General features: G+C 41.7%; 1 protein-coding gene across 2 annotated transcripts; it reads right to left on the bottom strand.

Moving 5' to 3' along the window:
- Positions 1 to 1,906: 1,906 nt before the first annotated feature.
- Positions 1,907 to 8,972, bottom strand: Tent5a (terminal nucleotidyltransferase 5A). Of its 2 annotated transcripts, none has more exons than XM_005347554.3 (3): positions 8,803 to 8,972; positions 8,066 to 8,612; positions 1,907 to 7,017 (listed from the first exon to the last, which is right to left on the bottom strand). In XM_005347554.3, the coding sequence occupies exons 1-3, from the start codon at positions 8,820 to 8,822 to the stop codon at positions 6,241 to 6,243; spliced, it is 1,344 nt and encodes a 447-aa protein (XP_005347611.1). In that variant the 5' UTR covers positions 8,823 to 8,972; the 3' UTR covers positions 1,907 to 6,240. The 2 variants fall into 2 exon arrangements, with proteins under 2 accessions (XP_005347611.1, XP_013201879.1); XM_013346425.2 differs by having other exon boundaries at positions 8,858 to 8,972.
- Between the last annotated feature and the right edge of the window lie 11,090 nt (positions 8,973 to 20,062).

The raw sequence follows: 20,062 nt of genomic DNA, 5'->3' as shown, positions 1-20,062 counted from the left end.
CATAAAATTATATATATATAATTTTATCTACAGTTTTTCACATTATCTCAATATGGCAGGTACATGGCCACTACAACATAAATTCATTACTGTTTTTATGAATGGAGTCATTATCTGGAAATAGTGAGGAGGGGACACCTGTTTTTCATTGTTCATAAACATTTTGGGAATAGTTTCAGATTTACAGAAAACTATGAAAACCATAGAGATCTCCCTGCATCTCATGAACCTTATATCCTGTTTCCCCTAGTGTTAAAAATCATACATCAACATGGTATGCTCATCAGAGCTGATAAGCCAGTATGAGAACACAACTATCCCAGAATACTCCACTCAGACTCCCTTAGTTTCTACTTGAAGGTTTTTCTTTGTTTTTTTTTTTTTGATTTTTTGTTGTTGTTGTTGTTTTGGTTGTTGTTGTTTTGTTTTCTGGTCCAGGTGCTTATCCAGGAACCCACATTACATTTGGTTTCATATCTCCTTTGTGGATTCTCTTGCTTTGGGTACTTTTCAAATTTTCTTTGTTCAGTGATGAAGGATGACTGGCTTGGTACTTAATAGAATAAATTTTCCTTGTGTTTAGGTGATAAGTATGCCCTATTGATGTTGACCATAATCACCTGACCTATATAAGGTTACTCAGGCCTCTATACTAGTTGTAGTACTTACGTAGATACCAAGACTGCCCACACTTGAGAGGTGGAGCTAAGCTTCCCTTCACTGAACGCGTAGTATCTACAAAGGTTATTTTGAACTCTACATAAGAAATTTGCCTCCTCTCTTCTTTCACTCAGTCATTCAGCTACTCATTTATATCAGTGCTGTTGCATGGGTAATTTATGATATTGGTTATTATCCTAGTTATTGATTTTGCTTTGCAAGTTCCGGCTTCATCCACTGGAGCTCTCTCCCCTTCTATCATGATAACCTGCTTGTAAGCTTCAATTTCTTTCTGAAATAACAATATATCCCGTACTCGCTGTGTAAATTTCCTTCTCTTTCTCTAGGTTTAGATTCAGCCACTTCTCCAAAGAACTCAGCTTCCTTCTATTGGAGTGCAGCAATAGAAACCAAGACGTAGGCCCTGCTGGGTGAAAGCCACTGGGCTCATAAGTGACTTCTCTCCCCTGGTCCTGCCTGAACGCATTTGTCAGTTGGTCTCAGGATATTCCTATCACTGATTTCAAACTTGGTTCTGAGGAGGAAATTATGGCTTCATTTCAGAAACATGCAATGGTTTTAACCACTGCAAAATAATTTCAAAGACAAGTATAATTTCCCTTTTGATTATTATTGCCATTTTTTCTTATTAAAGGAACTGAATATTTAGAGAATAGAGTTCCTAAGGAAAGGACCAGTTAGCTGAGTGCAGCCTGATTATTCAACTAGAAATGACAGGGTGTACCCAAGCCTAGGAGGAGTTTAATACATACTATCCTTTTCCAACCCTTGTTTAAAAAAAATTACATGATGGGCCAAAGCCTAGTTGTAGAAGAAAAAAGTTGTAACAAAGTAAGAAAAAAAAACTAACACAAAAATGCACAAACATTATTATCCTCCTAAATAACTGTGTGTGTGTGTGTGTGTGTGTGTGTGTGTGTGTGTGTGTGTGTAAGATGATTTAATACTGTGTCCCTTTTCATAGACGCAACATCAACCGTGTGTTTTATTCAACATCAAGGCTTTGCCTATCTCTTAAAAGCAGGTCCTATTGTAGCACAAGTCTATGAACTACACAAGAGAAAACTATAACTGATAGTGTAGAACCCCTACTAATCTTTAGTTTGTCAGTTCTTGCCCAAAGGTTGGTAGTTAGTAATCATAGCACCAAGAGAAAACTTGCACAAGTGTACACACGTGCACATACACACACACACACACACAAATGTCTTTTTTCTACTTCCTCTTACCATTTTTATTAGCAATATGTATTCCTCATACAAATTAAACAACCTATTAAATAGCATAACTGTGCATCAGGTGATATTCAAGTAACACTGATAATAAATTCACAGCCTTTGAGTTACTCACAAAAGTGAAGCCTACTTAGAACTACCAGATTCCTGAAATTCAGAGCTGAGAGTCTCTACTGATACTGAAAACAGCTCTGTCTTCTGGGTCACTTAGCCCTGCTAAGTTTATACCCAGACAAAAATTTTTGGCACAGAATAGCTAGTTTCTTTTGAAGCTGTTTGAGTCATTTAGATGGGCTGCCTGGCAGCTGGACACTGTCATCTTGTGCTCCAATATAGCTTTGGAAGGCTGGTCGGCTCCCGTGTATGCCTCAGGCTTAACAGTGTACACAGTTTGGGGTTCAGAGGACATGATCTTTAGCACATTAAACACCAGAGAGAGCAGACACTAATCAATAGAAAAAAATAACTTCTTTTTATTTACAAAAACAAAAATCCAAATATTGGATGCTGTAAACAAAATTCACAATCTGTTCCCTCTAGCACTGATACGAACATGTCAGTTTTGAAGAGTCCATTTTCCATCCTTTTTCTGCCTGTGACACACAAATTGTCAAAACATTCCAAGAGTGACCCGAGGTGCAGCTTGCTGTGGTGGGACAACTCAGAGCAGTCGATGGGTCTGGAGAAGCAGGAGCGAGGGTCAACAGGAAGCAGAGCCTCTTACGGTCTGCAAAGGTTTGCAGCCGTATCCCCAAGCCCCTCACCATGCCCCACCTGGTACTCCCATCACTTGTTTCCTCGCAAGCCATTACCATGACAAAAATGTGACACGGAGATCCCTCCACAGCACTGAAATGGTTGATGCTGAAAGAAATCTTAAAGAAAGAGTATATTCAAATAGGTGCTATATATGAAAACAGGGTTGGGGTGGTTTTTTTGGCTTTTTTTTGTTTTATCTAACACACTTTTTTCTTTCACAACAAAGCTTATTTTTGATAGCTGCTGACAGCTTTCAACATAATACATTTCATTTACAAAATAGTTCACAATATTTATTTAACAAGCATTGCATTGAAAACGAGGATATGCACAGTAAAGCAACCAATGACAGCGAACAGAAAGGGGTGGCATAAACAGTATGTTGACTTTTCGTTTCTTGTCTTGGCTTGATGTACAGATATTCTGGCCATCCTTGTGTTTTTTTGGACCCAGGTCAAAACAGTCTAACGATATCAAAGCCAGTGAGTGCTCGATTCCATTTTTCAAAGTCCATCTCGCTGTAAGAGTTCTTGAGGCAGCTGAATTTACTGCAGATAAAGTAAACTTTGTAAGAGGACACAGTCACAGGCTAAGTGTTCTCTGAGATGCCAGACTGAACACACGAGAAGAGTCTCCAGAAGGCAAAACTTCTTCCTGTTTCAAAGTAACAGTGCACTAGGCAGATAAACACAAAAGCAAACAAATCACAGGCCCTGATCAGACACAGAGAGCTGTTCTTTGCTCTGACATTCAGGTTTTTTTTAGGCCACACATCCACAAAGAGAGACATATATTCTGTTGTGTGTTCAACTACATATGCACAGGACTATAGTATGCACAAAATAGAAATAAATTATGTAAGGTTAAAGTAAATGCCAAAAGTTGTCTTGAACACAGCCTGTTCTATCTGAATACCATATGCTGGCACTTTCAACTAAGCTACCAACCTTAAAGTCATCAAGCAAAGAATATAAATACTTGGGAAAGTAAATGAAAGGCATATTTTCTAATATGACTCCTTGGGACAAAAACCTGTGTTGTGAATTAACAGCAGGTTGCTGCCGTGGCAGAGCCAGAGATCTCCAGACTTCTCAAAACAGTGAATAACTCATGGATGCAGAATTATCACAAGCAGAAACCAGGTCACCAGATGAGCCTCTGAACCCCAGCAGTCCAAAAGAACTTGTTAAGAGCTAAGCAGACTGGACTGTCTCTTTTCTGATAGGTGAGCGCCAGGCACTCTGCAAGATGAACAATGTTTCCTGGGACTTCACAATGGATTTCTCAAACCTTGGGCCGTGATGAGGGAAACTGGACTAACAGGGGTGTAGGAATTGTTCCCTATAAAAGAGAGTGGCAGTGTTGGGGGCTGTGACAGCTTGGTGGGGATTCACAGGGAAGCTGCTACAGCAAACCCATCTGGTTCCTGTTAAGGCTTCAAATACACACGCACAGAAGGACGGTCCAGACAGATTAACCTACACTAACCTGGCCATGAGAATCTGAGAGATGCCTAGGTAACAAAAAAATCAATCACACTGCCAGTAGGAGAGTGCTATGCTCTCCCTTGCTCCTGTGTGATTGGGTCTGCAAAAAAGTATCATAATCAGCACTCACTCATAAAGAATTAAGGAGTTCATGTTATTGTTTCACAATAAGAAGGGAAGGTTTCTAATGCTTTTAGAAATGTATTTTCAGAGACCAGCGTCTACAGGGCTGGGACAGGAGTTAGGATTAGCTGTCGCTGAAATAATCATAATATCAGCTCATGTCACAAAGGTATATAAATGGTCTCTTGAAAAAAAATGAAGTTGGGTTTGATCAAATGTAAAGTGACTTAATTTAATGTACAGTACTAAATATTTTTATGCAGTGTGACAACCAGATCAAACTTTTCATATTGGCATAAATTTATAAAATGTATATATAATATATATCCTATATATAAACTTTATGTAATTGTGCAAATACTCTTTAAAAAGGGTCATTTCACATTTATTAAATTCTAGTGGTCCAAAATGCAGAATGCACTCATTTGTATATTCATTTAAATATTAAGAAGTAGTGTTCAGGTCCCAGAAATTGTTTTGAGCAGTAATGGATTAATTATTCCATCTCTGGTCCATGATTCACAACTTCTATGCCTTAAAGGCATGTGATTCTATTTATTTAAGGGGAAGGGGCTCAGACTCTCAAAATGTCAGGTCAAGTCAATTAAAAAGTGTTCTACCAAAAATTCTCCCATTTGTGAAATTCTCTGGTTCACTGAAAAGAAAAAAACTCACTAAAAATGTATAATCTCTGCTCTTCCTATCAAATATATTACTCATTTCTCTCCATTGTTTAATTTTTATATGGGTTTTAATTTGTCATTGCAGTATGCCCATGTCTTCTATGATCCTACCAAAAAATAAAAATAAAATGCACAGTATTTTAAAATTTCCTATTTGATACATTATTTTATAGGTCATAGACAAAGGAGTGTGTGTGTATATACATACATATCACATACATGTGTGTGCATACACACACAAACAATATACTCACACATACCTATGATAACATCACACCAAACAATATTAACTTTATATAGGTATTTGCCAAGAAAAATAGGGCATTTCCTCCACCATTCACAAGCTTATATGTTGTTTTATTTTTTTCTTGAGTCCCTGATAAAATAAAATCATCATTAAACCGTAAAATAACCTTTTCCACTTCAAATCCTCTGAAAGCAACAGGCACTTTGATGTGTATTGGTGTGTAACAAATATAGTAAGTCTTTATATATCCTAGTCTATCTCTTCTCCTTGGGGATTCTTATCTGTTAAATCTTTGGTCCTTGAGCGTATTCTCTTGGCTACAACGGTTTTTGCTTGCGTCTTCACACTTTAAGAACGCGAGCTATGCACAAAGCTGGAATTAATGTGTCATCATTAAGTTCCACTATTCGTTACGAGAACAGCATCAAAATACTACTGTTCATTTGGATTGAGCAGTTTCTGTGAGGAGCCTGGGATCTTCTAGAGAAAGCACTTGCTGCAAGCCAGATGGTGATCCCCAGGAGGAGTCCCTCTTTTCCCCGTGTTACTTCCTGACCTCCTCAACTCAGAGACAAGGCTTTTCTCCTCTGTATTTTCCCTTTTGTGAATGCCACCTTGAAAGTTTTCCCCCTCGCCTATGGCAGAGCTATGGGAGTAGTTGTTGCAAACCCATATTGTCAACAATCAAGCCATTTTTTTTTTTTAAATTCCCCTGTTCTCTTGGGAGGACCTGGCTGCTTTAACTAATGGGCCTCTTTTGTTTCAAGATACACTCCAATTGGGTAGAGACCACGGGGAGTGGGGGTGGCCAAGGGGGGGTGACAAGTCGAGATCATGCTCCCTTACCAATGGAAAATCCATAAGCATTGCCAAGCAATCAGGGGCATGTCCCCAGTGTGCAAGACACATCCCTAGGAGGGATGGCTCACGCCTTTTTTTGTTGTTGTCATTTTGTATTTTTCTTTTTTCTGTTTTCCTATCTTGTCTGCAATGGCTTCCCCCCACAGGACATTTTTAAATGATTCTTAATTGCAGGGTAACCAAGTGGAGTATGTTTGCTGCTGGCATGTGAACACGGGCTGAACCTGTGCAATGTAGTAATTGCTAAAGTTAGCATCCGCAACATAGGGGGCCGGCTGGTAATAGCAAGTGACATTGGCCACATTAGGGATGACGTTTTGGTCAGCTAGCACCCGGATTGCCAGCATGGTGATAAGGTTTAAAGTCTGCCTCCTTTCATGTCCCATCAGGCACACCGTACTCTCATTGACCACTCCATGAAGGGTCATGAGATAGTCATACTTGCGGTCTTCCAAGCCTACGAAGTGGTTCTGCAGGTAGGATTCCAGCTTTCTCTGCTGCTCCCCAATGTCTGAGAAGTCGATAAAAAACCTGGAACACATGTACCTCTGGAGGGTCTTGATCTCATCGGAAGCGGGCCTGAAGCCCCTCACTAACAGGTTGCAGTACTTAAGCAGGCCTCCCCCTCTTATTTCCTCTGGGTTCCTGGTGGCAATGATCTTGTTGCAAAGGTGCTCAAAGGCTTCGTGGAAATCCCCGTAGACGCTCTCCCCGATTATTGTGGGGTGAAATGTTTCTGTCATTGGGTTCTCCGAACACTCGTAGAAGAGGAGGAGAGAGTCTAATTTGATTTGAAAAGAATCTACACTGAATTCAAACTGCCTCCGGAGGGAATCCACAAACTTGAGCTCCACATTTTTGCCGCTGTTGTTTGACAGGGATATGAGACTCCACCGGTCAGAGTCATTGCACACTTTAACCATTTTCTGCACATAAGCTTCCTACAATTTAAAAGATAAAACAAGAAGATGAGCAAAACTGGGGGGGGGGCGGACAATAAATGCACCTCAGCTTCCCTGCTGAGTATTATTTTGCTCCTTCCTGTTTGTTTTGTCAAGTTTCAGCAAAACACTACCTACAAGCTTAAACAGTCTTAGGAAAACAGGAAAAAAAAATACATTTAACGAGTAGTTTTGCCGTCTGGGAAAGAGACTAGAAGTAATAGTTTGAGGCTTTTGGCAGACGCAGCAGCATACTAAGAGGCTCTGTTGTCATGTCTGACTTCAAATGTTATTTTTTGAAGATGGTCTAATAGGCGCAATATTCACACAGAATCCACAGAAAGACAGACAGTATTGAGTTCGGCTCAGCTCTCACCCTCCTCTCCAGCCACCCGTTTCTCCTCCCCCTCTCGTTAGGCAATCATTCTTCTCGGTCCCTAGTGCGGCCCTCCAGTGACACTCTACAGTTACAGCTAAAGAGGAACTGAATTATCTTCAGACATAGTTAATTAATTATAAAAATGCCACCTAAACAGAAGGGGGGCATACTACTACACCTTCAACCCGTAAATTAACCGGGAGAACCACTAAATATCTGAAACGCTGAAGTCAGTTGGATCCACGGTAGGAGCCTATTCACATTTTCCAATACAATAAAAACCCATTGACTCAATTCTGCTTCAAGCTGCTATTTTCCCAAAGCCTAGATCACAAGATGACTCAAAAAAAAAAAAAAAGTATTTACATCATTCCAATCTTCCACCAATCAGAACGTATTCTGGACAGGAGTCCAGGAAGGAAAGTCAAGAGTTAAACCATATAGAGAAGGAAGAGAAGGGAACGCAAAGGAGGAAGCACGGAGTTGTGGCGTTGAGCTCCCAGAAAACTAAAACACTCCACACTATACTCTCACCTTACTTTACTCGTGGAAAAAAAAAAAAAAAAAAAAGGCGTCTGCACCAGGGTCAAACTAGCCACAGCTAAAGCTTGTCTTCAGCCCGAACCCCAGCCCCCCGCTGTGCCCAAGCCCATCTCCAACTGGCTTTACCTTGAGGGTGAGCGGTGTGATCTTCTCCTTGTTCACCCCTTCGGGCAAGAAGTCCAACAGGCAATCCAGCACGACGTCCTTCACAGTCTGAAACTCCTCTTCCCCACGCAGGTCAGCGCAGAAGATGAGGTCCAGGTCCTTGTAGCCCAGGCCACTGTCCTGGTGTAGGACATGACTGGCGGCCGAGCCGTTGAGGCGCACGTCGCGGACACCTATGCTCTTCTCCTCCAGGCGCCTCCGCACCACCTTTACAATCAGACTCGGCTGCAGCTCGAGCGTGGGGAAGTTGCCGCGCCCGTGGATCGGGATGGTCTCGCTCAGGATGCCGTCCAGCCGCTGCACTTGCTCCCAATTCAGCACATTGCAGTGCGCCGTGGGGCTTTCGCAATAGTCCAAGCAGCGGTCGCCAAAGCTGCCGCCGCCGCCGCCGAAGTCACCACTCAGGGGGATGTAGGGGCCGCCGGTCAGCTCGTCTTCCGCCATGGCAAAGTACCCTTCGCCCTCGGCCATGTAGTGCCCGCCGAACGCCAGTTGGCCTTGGTCAGTCCTAAAATGAAAGAGTGGGTTTAGGGGAAAGGCAGGGAGGTGCGCGGGTGCAGGGACAGGGGTCCTCGGAGTGGCCTGGGTTTCACCTCCCCGCCGCTCGTGACCCGCCAGGAGCTGCCCAGAGTAGCCCTCCTCCCGCGACCGACCCCAGTGCCCGACCGCGCGCCGCGCCCCGCAGAGCAGCCCCGCACCAAAAGTATCTCTGATGCATCTGGAAAGCACAAGCGAGAGTCCCGTCTGTGTCACCTGGAGGCGGCCGCCCCTTCTAGGAGCGCAGGCGAGCGTGGAACCGCGAGGCGGACACACTTCGCAGGAGCTGCGAGTGCGCTCCTGGCTGCGGCCCGCGACTTCTCCGCGCAGACCCCCGCCGCGCCCTAAGCGTTCCCGCCCCTCGCCCGCGCCCCGCCCGCGCCCCCGCTGCGGTGGTCTCGGAGGTGGCGGCTCTCGATGCCGCCAATGCCGCCGCGCACACTCGCGTCTCTGGAGCTTTAGCAATTGTGCGAGGGAAATGTCTTCAGTACTTTTTTTATACTGGGCTTCTCCGTGCTTCCGGGGCCCCAGAGAGCGGCGCTCGCCACACCCACTCATTTGCATAGGGCACCGCCCCCAGCGCCACCCCCGCGGGCAGTCGCTGGGTGGACAGTCGCCGGAGCTCAGAGCTGCTGGCTGCAGGCCAGGGTGCGCAGCCCTAGGCTGTGTGCAATAGCAGATGCCTGTGGCGTATACGTGTAGATTTGTCTATTTCTGCACGTCCTCACACACACCCCCCAAAGAGGAGACACTTTGAACGCCCCAAATGTGATAATCAGTCATCCAAACTGGATCAGGGTTAAAAATCGCACAACTCCAGAAACTTCCCAAGCCTAGGCTTCTGGCCGGGTGTTGAGCGTCACTGCCGCGCAACTCTGGGTCTCCCGGAGGTTCCTCCAACAATGTCCGTTTGTGGCTAGATCTCTGATTACACTACAGACCCTGAGCCAAGTGTGGTCTCCAGAGGCAACTTATCACGCACGTCAGCCCCTATGAGGGAGGGGGAGGGCTTGCTGAGAACTGAGTTTCGATTCTGGAAACCTCCAGAAGTGCTGGGGAAGTCGGGTGCCAGCCAGCCTTAGTGCGTATCTAGCTGCTGCGCGCGAGCAGGGAGGGCTCGCGTCACCCATTGCACAGCACTGCGGGCGCGCGGCCAACAGGCAGGCAGGGTCGCCTAGAGCAAGCCCAGCAGGGAACGAAAGCGGCCGCCAGGGTAGCGGTCCTTAGGTGCAGACCTAGAAGGAAAAGGCGTTCCTCGCAGCCTCTAAAGTTGTCAGTTCTAAAGTGGTCTAGGTAGGGTCTTCTGGCTTCTTACCAGACATATAGGACAAATTTAAAAGATGGGCAGTTTTCCCCCTCCAGCTTCAGTCGCTAGTGTAGCTTAAGGATTGGAAAGGTTATCTCCGTGCTCTGGCAACACGTTGTTTGCTAGAAAGCGCCCCGCTTTTGCTTGCCCACTTCCTCCACCCGCTGTCTCTTTGGAAAGTAAGGTTTAGTAGTCTTCATTCCAGGTAGAGGCTGTGGGCCGCTGCAATCCGGTTTGGGAGGATAGGCCATGAGATGAATAACCACTTCTGCTGACGCCCTGAACAACTCCAGAAACCCGGCCTCTGAATTTGGGGAGTTCTAGCCTGGAAGCCCAACCTGTGCGGCTCTGAGTTGAGGCATGGGGTGCGGGGGTGTCGCCCACGCAGATCTAGCGGCGTGACAACGCCGCCCCCTGCTGGTGTCCTGCGGAGCCAAGTCCACAAAATGGAGAAACTCAACTAGAGGCCTAGGCAGGGCCTAGGCCAAATTAGGTTGAGGGCCTACGTTGTTTTTATAATCCCCCTGCTTTCCTTCAGAACGTGACCAACCATGAACGCTGCCTAGCAACACATTTCATATATATGAAAGTGTGTATGTGTGTGACAATATCACTGTGCAGCTCAGACTAGCCTCAAAAATGCAGCATCCTCCTGAGTGGCATGATTACACCCGTGAGCCACTACTTCCAACCTGAGCTCTTTCCACCTGGCAGCCATCAAGTCAAGAAGGCGTTCCATGCCGTGGGGGTTTGGAAACAAAGGGATTAAGAGGTAATGAGAGCCTCCCAAATTCACAACTGGTAAGTTGTGGGTTCAGGCCTTGTACTCCCACACCCATTTGACTGTGAATGCTATTTAGTCTTCATTGCTTGAATGAGATGCCCCTGGCTTAGTTCTTCCTTCTCAGTGGAAACTGAGGCAAGCACTTTGGGGAGAAGCCCAGTGGGAGCAGAGAGTACTATGAATACAGCTCAATGATAGAGTGTTTGCCTAGCTCTGAATTTAATTACCCCCCCCACACACACACATATGAGCGCACACTCACACACACTAGGAGGGGGTAGAGAAAGAATGAAAGAATGAAATAATTGTAGCTGGAAGTTTTCTCTGTTCTGCTGGTCACTCTGGACCGGTTTCTTTCCTCCTTGCTAGTTCCCGCAGCTGCTTATGAAATAACCACTCAGAGGCTAATAAATTAAATATAATTGTTTGGCCAATGGCTTAGGCCTTTTACTGTCTAGCTATAACCATAAATTAACCCATTTCTAGTAGTTTATATTTTACCATGAAGCTCATGTCTTGCTTGACTCTGCCTACTCTCTCTGTCTCTCTGTATCATTGGACTTCCTGCCTAGCTTTACTCTGCTAAGTCATTGGCAGAAAAAGCTTATTAATCAACCAATAAAAGCAACACATATATAGAAGGACATCCCACATCATCTCCCCTTTTATGTCTAAATAAAAGGAAGGTTTTAAATTTAACATAGTAAAATTACATATAACAAAACAGCTATCAAACAAGAATTATGGTTACAATATTTAGTCTATTTGTATTAGGCAAAATTAAAGGAAATATTCTATCATCTATATTTTTGAGTCTAAAGTTTTATATTTAACTTATCTATTTTTATAACTAAGGAAAACTACAACTATAACTGTCTTCAACTCCATCAAAGATCCCAGAAGGATATAATATTAATCTGTAATTTTAGTTATATATTACATTTTAAAATGAGTTATATAAGCATAATACCTTAAACAAGAGTAAAAATATACATATAATAAAACTGACCTTAAATCTGTGTCAATAAACCAAAGTTCCTACCAATGTATTCATTTCTCTATCAGAGAAGGAAAATATTTTTTGGTAGATTATCAGGAAATATTTTCTTCAAAGGCTAAGAAGAATTTGCATTTTCTTCAAATCGCGTCAAAATTGCTGGTCATATATTAAATATACTATATTGGGAAAAAAACAATGCTTTAGCCCCACTCTCATTACTTTGTGCTGTATTTTAAGCTTCCATCAGAAAGCGTGGGAAAGACGAACCCCGAACTAGAGCAGCCCAGGAGCAAGGCGAGTGCTTTGCTCATACCGGCAATATATCCCGCGGGGCTGAGGAAAATTGCCAGGGTATCATGACAAGAGGGCCCAGCCAGAGATTGCACTGCACTGGCACTGAGTACAGCTTGTTTTCAAGGTGGGGACCCTCTCCTCAGGAGTGAACCCCTTTTCTGCACAGCTGTTCCCCCAGCCTTTTCCAAGAAAAGGAATCTTGGCTGAGAAGCAGAAGCAGGTCAGGGAGGGCCTGTTTGCAACACCAAGTGCTGGGGAAGAGTCCCTGCCGCAGGTGGGGACATCCAGTTTCCTCCTTGCTGGCAGGAGGATTCTTTGTGGATAACACTTCCTTACTAAGAGAGCATTCCCCGTTGTCCCTGTTGCCAGGCATGAACTAGACCCTACTGCTTGCCACCCACACTGGGACATCTGGGGCCACTCACTCTTGGCAGTGCCAGCAAAGGCAATTGGATTATTGGATTAAAATATGCCTGATGTATATAGGCGACTTGTTACACACTGTTGAATGGAAGCATATGTTCTTCATTGTCCCTCTTCTGTCGTCAAACTAAGGTAATATTTATATTCTGGAAAAATTACTGGAGACTGCGAAGTGTTCAACTGTAAGCACTAATTTGCTGTCTGTAGAAAGCCTATGGAAGTATTAGATGAGAAATCTCTTACTTCTCCACACATACACAGTCATGACACTCTTAGCATAGTTATTCTGATATTAGATCCACATGGACTTGGCTTTTGGAAAAAGGATAAAACGCTTTAGCTTCTAGGCTTATTTGTTAATTGACTTTTCCCCTTTAAAATGGAAGAACAAAAAAAGACCATTGGCAATATCATGCTATGAAATGATAAAATAAAGTCACCACAAGGGCTGAACCCCTTCCTTCACATCCCCGGTTCAGTCACTAGTACCTACATCGGCAGCTCACAACCACCTGTAAATCCATCTCCAAGAGATCCAAGAGCCTCCACGGGCACGTGTACTCATATATGAGACACAGACACACATAGAAATAAGTAACTGAAAAAATTCTGGAAGTGTTAAAGCCACCACAAAACTGAGCTAGTGAATTCAGACGCTTCCTTAGCATATTTAGACTGCTGCCTCAGCAAGTAAAAGATCTTTATCTGAAAAACTTAATAAAAAGCCTAATATAGATTTTTTTAAGAAAAAAATATCCTTTATTTTCTTGAAATAACTATTTTAGAAAACTATTTCTTCTTGATTTGCAACTAATAGTGACAATCAATCTGAACTTTACACAGTAAGGAAAAGCTCAGCTTTGGCCTTCATATTATGGAATTTGTTAGTATTCAAGAGACAGTATGTTCAGTATTTTAAATGTCGTTTCTTAAATGTTCTCCTCAAGTCACAGCTTTGCATATTCTATCTCTATTTTCTGGACTGAAAAAGTAAAGCATTGGAAGGTCCCGTTTCTAGGAGAGACGGCAGAGCCTTGATTTTTTTTACCCATCTGTATGTGTAGGGGTCATTTATGTCTGGGGGTCTCTTGAATTCTATGAATCTTTGTCTTCTGATACTCTTTTTAAACTTGAAATTGACCTGGAATTGTACTTTACCTGTTTCTTTCCAAGTACTAGATGTTCAGTCTGGCATAGCATTGGAAACTTGCATGTTTAAACCCGAATCGACCGCTAAGAGCCAAACTGCATCAAGACTGGACTGATGGGGTTGGCTTCCTCTGTTCACACGCACGGAAAATGACCTCTGCAGTCGGGGAGAGCTAGCAAGCCAGCAGCTTCAAGGGGAAGAGTGTAGAAACCCCCACAAAGGGAAACACAGTGGGAGGTTTGGAGATTGGCCCAAGAACACTGAGCAGCGGAGCCATTTTTCTTTTTGTTCCCTCTGATCCCGATCTTCCCAAAGATGGCTTCCAATGATAAGAGGTAAACAAACAGGAAACAATTTCCCAAGCTCATATCCAGAAGCACAAGAAAAAGAAGAGCCCAGAAAGCCACTGTGAGGACTCTAATTTTTCCTTCCCATCCCTGTGTGCAGTCTTCCTCCCATAACGACATTGCTCTCTTGGTCTTTCTGTGCCAGATTTTTCCTTCTCTTCTTGATCTTCCAGCTTTTGCTGCATCTGCTCTTTGACTGTTTGCGCCAGCAGTGGCTGGGCTGTGGGAGCGCACTACAGCGCTGACAGAAGAGACCCAGGGGCTGGAATGTGAGCTCTAACCGCTGCCTCATTCAGAAGGCAAATTTCAGCAGTCTAGGATATCACCGAGGAACAGCTTCCTCTCTCTTCGACTCCGAGACCCTAAGACCTCTTTGGTCCCCAGTTATCAATGGCTGCATAGCATCAAGTGACAATGTTCTATATAGAAGTTAAAATTTTCAGAGAGAACTGTTTATAAGAGAAATAAATGGTGCTTGTAAAACAATTTTTATTGTGATTCTTCAAGGTAATAAGAAATGTTTCAAAGACTGGCCACATCCCAAGATACAACATTTCTGTTATTTCAAAATGTATGTTTTAAGGTATTACTTAATATGTTGTTAGTAACTGTATTAATTGCTGTATTTCTATTGCTGTGATAAAATACTATGACAATGGCAATTTATAGAAGGAAGGATTTGTTTTGACTGTGGCTTTAGAGGAACATGAGCCCAGTATGCTGAAGAAGCCTTGCAGCCAGCAGGCATGGTGGCCAGTGCAGGAAGCTGAGTAATCATACCTTGAATTGCAAGCACAAGCTAGGAAAAAAAAAAAAAAAAAAAAAAAAAAAAACAAAACTGGATGTAGATGAAGCATTTTGCACTCAAACCAGTGACTTCCAGCAAGGCTGGACCAACTAAGACTCTTACAAACAACACCAATACCTGAGAACCAAGTATGTAAACACTGAAGACTGTAGTGGACATTTCTTTCTTATTCAAACCACCATAGTAACCAATAACAATTATCAAAATGATAACAATTGTAATTTTCACTATATTACCTCATTTTTATCTTCAAAACTATTTCTGCTGATTGTAATTTTACAAATGAGGATGGACTAGGTGATTTCTGTCATGTTTGTAAAATTAGTCATAGAAGAATTAAGGCTACACAACTCCCCTTAGCTACCACATTGCTGAGTTTTACTTTTGTATTAGTAGATGGAAAACCAGGGATTCTCATTTACATTTGGAAGAACGTGTTAGCTAGTCAATTAGTTCTTTGACTTGGCTACATCTTACTACTGGATTGCTGAGAATCTTATGAAAAGTATCATTTTCTAAGGTGTTGTTTTCAAGTATTCCTTTGCTCTCTCTGGCTACAGGAAAATAACTCCACAGTTGTAAACCAACAAATTGAAGACAATCCATAAGCAGGTACCAATATTGTTGGAACAACTAATGACATCACATTAGAATCAAACTCAATACTAACTGCCCCTTGATAGAATTCGTCATCAGAGATCAGCCAGTATTTTCTGCTACTGCTTCTGATGCTGATTATGCCAATTTGGCTTCCTGATTTGACATCTTGGTGAAATGCTTGCTGTTTCAATCAATGTCATAAATCCCGTAGACCAGATGATTGTCCTTGCTCTAGACAAAAGAGATATTCAAATTTGATATTCATCTGGTGAAATATAAATTAGAAATATGCATGTCACCTTCCCAAATACCAGGTGTGGCTAAACTGACTGTTATTTTATGATACAGTAATTTCCTTCTGTATGTTTGTACTGAAAGATGTTGAACTACTCTGACAAAAGCTTACATTACGGAACACAAGAAACATTGTGACGGATAGAAAGAGGAGCTGCACTCAGTCACTCTTCCTTTTTAAGAGGAGTCCAAATATTTGCATCCCTTGTGGAAAATAAGGCTATCTGCTATGGGTATGTTCATTTCATCTTGTCATGCGTCAGTCAGGGCTTACCTGGAACCTGTACTAAGTTGTAGAATGTCCACTATAAGCTGGTTTTCTTTACATAAGCTTCCCATGCTCAAAAGATATGTTCACAAATGCTAAACAGTTCTTACAATTGTCTCTTTTGCTATTGACCAAACAAAACAGCTGAAGCTTGGTACCTTGTAAAGCAAGGAACTTACTTAATTCGCTGTTTGGAATGCTAAAATGGATAAAGTTTAGCTAAAATGAATAAGTTCTGGGATCTGAGGCCATTTATTTGACTCCTGGAGAGAGCCTCTTGCTGTGTCACTGCTTCGTTGGGGCATCTTGAAGATCTGAAGCCAGAGTAATTGATTCAAGGACCCCAAGGCTTAAACATCTTCACTACATCTCCCTGCTAAAGGGCTACTATCCGAACTCCAACACACTGGAGATTTGGGCTCCAACAACTTGGGCTTTGGAAGGACAACCTCAGACTATATCCAAACTCTTACACCCATTTACCTAGCACTAGTTTTATACACTTAATCAAAAGACTGTATAACTAACAGGCGAATCTATGGAAGCCGCAGAAGACAGGTTTATTTACCCTTATACTTAAGTTATATACTATGTCAAGCACACATGCACTGCCTTCTGTGATGTTTGAGAAAAAGTAGCATGGACTATGGTTACCAATACAAAACTTTTTTTCAGACTTTCTAAAAATTTGAGAACAAAACATATGTAAACAATTTTGAACCTACTAAGATATAGAACACTAATTAAAAATAATATTCTTCAAAATCAGTAAGAGAAAACTCACCAAGTGCGAGTAGAAAAACTACCTGTGAAGTATGTATGTTTTTACCCAAAATGCCAACCTTTATTTTACTAATTTGATCCAAGGGAATTCTATTTTGCTATTAACCAAAGCAAAGGATTCAAACACAGGGAACTGTACATTAGCTGAGAAGCAGAAGAGATGCTGGTATGTCCACCAGAAAAACATCTTACAAGGAGATCAGCTTCCATCAAGACTCTTTCAGGATCCCTCAGGATTAAAATGGGGTCAGGGTTAATAATCCAAGCAAGCTAACTGAAGTTTATATAAACAGACTATCTCTGAAAGGTGATAGAAGCACACTTTCCAGACTTTGAAACTTGTGACTAGTGAAGGAATTGAGTCACTTGTTAGCATGACAAACTGGCATTTTTAGTTTTCTTGGTATAAATGTCTATTAGAACATTAAAAAGAGAAGAAATAAGTCAACTGTGAGTTTTTGGTTGATGGGAGACATTTTTGCTCTGTAATTTCCCCCCAGATTTCCATTAAGATTGTAGAAAATTGCGTCCATTATCACTAGCAAAATTGGGCAACCAAATCCCACTCCGTCTGCTCACTGAGGATTCGTTGTGGCCAGTTTCTCCATACCTTTGCACTGACCAGGAGAGGATGGTGTGGTGTTGTGTTAGATAGAAATTACTCTTTTGAAGACACAGGTCTGGTCTATCATCTTATATCCTTGGCATACCCAGAGCATTAGCTGTGTTCCTCTGTGGATTGTATGGCCTCTTGAGAGAGTCAAAGTACTCAGGGGTTGGATTGGAATCTCAGTTAAAATATGTGTGTTGCATATCTTCTGTGAAAGCCAAAGTTATATTTTTAGTATTAGTTACTGTGCATAAAACAAAATGCCCCCAATCTTCAAGCCACTTGCACGAGAACACAAAGTTCCTGAAATGCTGGAGGCTATTGTTTATGGGAGATAACAAGCCAAGTGTCTTCAGTCCAGTTTGCTTGACCCATCTGTCCTGAATGCGCCTGATCACATGTGGGTGGGACGTATACAGGCAGGAAATATGCCAGGATATATGCTTGTCCTTGATTGGATGTAGGCTGGAAGTACCTCAGGTTGTATGCTTGCTCCTGATTGGACCTGATGGGAAATGCAATCAATTATAGTTTTTCATCCTTAAACCCTTTCAAAACTTGTTTCTGGGCCATTTCCTGGGAAAATGGGTATTGACCTGGCCAGAGTTCATCTACCTTACCAGTATTTAATTCAAATTTGGCTTTAAATTCTGGTAGTGGTCTTATGCTCTACCAGTGGAATTAACACCAAGGCCCTGTGTTTGTTTCCCAGCATTGAAAAAAAAATCTTAAAATATTCAAACAAGAGAGATATCTAAAGCCTATTATAAAATATTTTAGTTAGATTTAATTAGTGCATTGTGCCATGCTTTAGTTTTTGAGGGGTTTGTTTTGTTTGGGTTTTTTTGTTTGTTTTGTTGTTTTGTAGATAGTCTCTCACATTATAATTGAGGCTCCCTTCACACCCATTGTGTAGCCCAGATGCACACCACACTCACAATGAACCTCTTGCTTCAGCCTCTCGAGTGCTGAAATGATAGACGTGCACCACAATGGCCAGCATGCTTTAGTTTACATTTTACAAGACCAAGTGCAGAAACATAAAAGTTTTCCTATGTAAAAGTAATGACCCTTTAAATATTGTATTACTATTGGATAAGTTATTATGTTAATTCATAGTTCTTCATAAATCAAAGAACTTGATTTATCATGACTAATTATTGTTCCACTTTGTGTCTAAAGAAAGCAATGTTTGACTAAGAAAAAAAATCTAACATACAAACTAATTTCTTAAAAGTTTTGTCTATTATATTTAATAGCCAGGTGTCTAAGTTTCTTGTTTTTAATGGAACATAATGGATTCTGAGTTGTCTTCTAAGTTTAATTAAAGACCAAATAAATGCATATGTTTGTTGATACTATCCACTAGTTATATTACAAATTGTAGTTTCTGCTGCATGAGAAGATGGGCAACCCTAACCTTCAATGCCTTCAATTTCAAACACCGTGTAGGACCCTATGAGCTTCACAGGGGTTAGGAGCCCTGAGCTACTCAGTCAGGATGGTATGTCTTAGTATATGTGTAAATGTGCTGATAGCTGCTTCATTTCTCTCCCTATATTATTTATTCTTTCATATATCCAGTTTCTTGTCCCCTATTTATTAAAATACTCGGTTGTGGAATCAATCTAATGACATCATAGGCTGCACTAGGCACTATTTATAACTTATTATGACTATCCACAAATCATCTACCAGGATCAGTTAAATGGTTCAGTGTTTAAAGGCATGAAAGTATAAACATGCACTCACAGAAGAAATATATGAAGTCAAGCTCATTTAAAGCCTTGTAGCAAATAGTCTAAGTTAAATTATATATATTTTGTGCATCTGATAAAATGAACTGTAAGATATTCTCCAGAATTCAATGGGCAGGCGTGAGATATCATACATAAGACCCTGCCCCTAGTTACCCTGTAAGGATTTTATATCCAGCCATGTGGCTTTGACCATAATCCACTCTCATTGGAAGTCAGTGATTCTTTATATTATTTTGCTGCTTTTCATTTTTGGCTAATAAATTCCTCGGATATATTTTAATTATCAGTTGCTCTAGAAAATAAAGTCTTGATTATGATTAGGAACATATCAAATGTAACAAGAGTAAAATAGAATTTAGTTCTACATGTGCTGATGAATGCTCACTGAGTTCCTGTATTTATCAGTTATGTTTTATCCAGAATAAAATAAGCTTTACCCCCCCCCCCCCAAAAAAAAGTGGCTGCCACTGTAAAGCCTCATAAATGAGATTAGTCAGAATCTGGGTAATAGCTCACATCCTGGCCCCAAAATAGCCTACTTACTTTGTTTTAATAATTTGTACAGTTTGGCCTCAAGAAGAAATTGAATTTGTTTCAAAAGTATAGAGGCCTGAGATATTAGCTATATATGCTCCTGTAACTTAGAACAAGGTTTCTTTAGTCTTCCATATGCTTCATTGCTTAATGGGAAAGTCAGCAGCTGCCCTGGGAACAGCAGAATGAATTTCTCTAAATTGAAATGTTTATATCTTGAAGTAAAGAAATGAATGTTGGAAAGCCTGAGATGGGCAACTTTTCCTCCTTCTTCAAATGGATTATTCTTATGGAAGTTTATAATAGTTGGTCTTTTTAATAGCACACTACCCTTCATTGTATGAGACCACAGTGAACTCTTCAAGGTTGAAACTCAGGAAGAAATATGAGTAGAATAGTCCGCACAACCATTTTGGAGGAATTAGAGGGAACCAGCAAGAAGGGTACTATAGGAACAACA

Source organism: Microtus ochrogaster, chromosome 5 (genome assembly GCF_000317375.1).
Source record: "Microtus ochrogaster isolate Prairie Vole_2 chromosome 5, MicOch1.0, whole genome shotgun sequence".
NCBI lineage: Eukaryota > Metazoa > Chordata > Mammalia > Rodentia > Cricetidae > Microtus > Microtus ochrogaster.
Note: the sequence above shows the minus strand (reverse complement) of the source record. Positions and strands in the feature narration are given on the sequence as shown.

What these genes read in the sequence shown, in the direction of transcription:
- Tent5a (XM_005347554.3), bottom strand. Translation starts at nt 8,822, where the DNA reads ATGCATCAGAGATACTTTTG. An exon ending in ATGCATCAGAGATACTTTTG is followed by an intron (nt 8,613 to 8,802) that starts GTGCGGGGCTGC and finishes CTTTCATTTTAG; the next exon opens with GACTGACCAAGGCCAACTGG. An exon ending in TCACACCGCTCACCCTCAAG is followed by an intron (nt 7,018 to 8,065) that starts GTAAAGCCAGTT and finishes TTTAAATTGTAG; the next exon opens with GAAGCTTATGTGCAGAAAAT.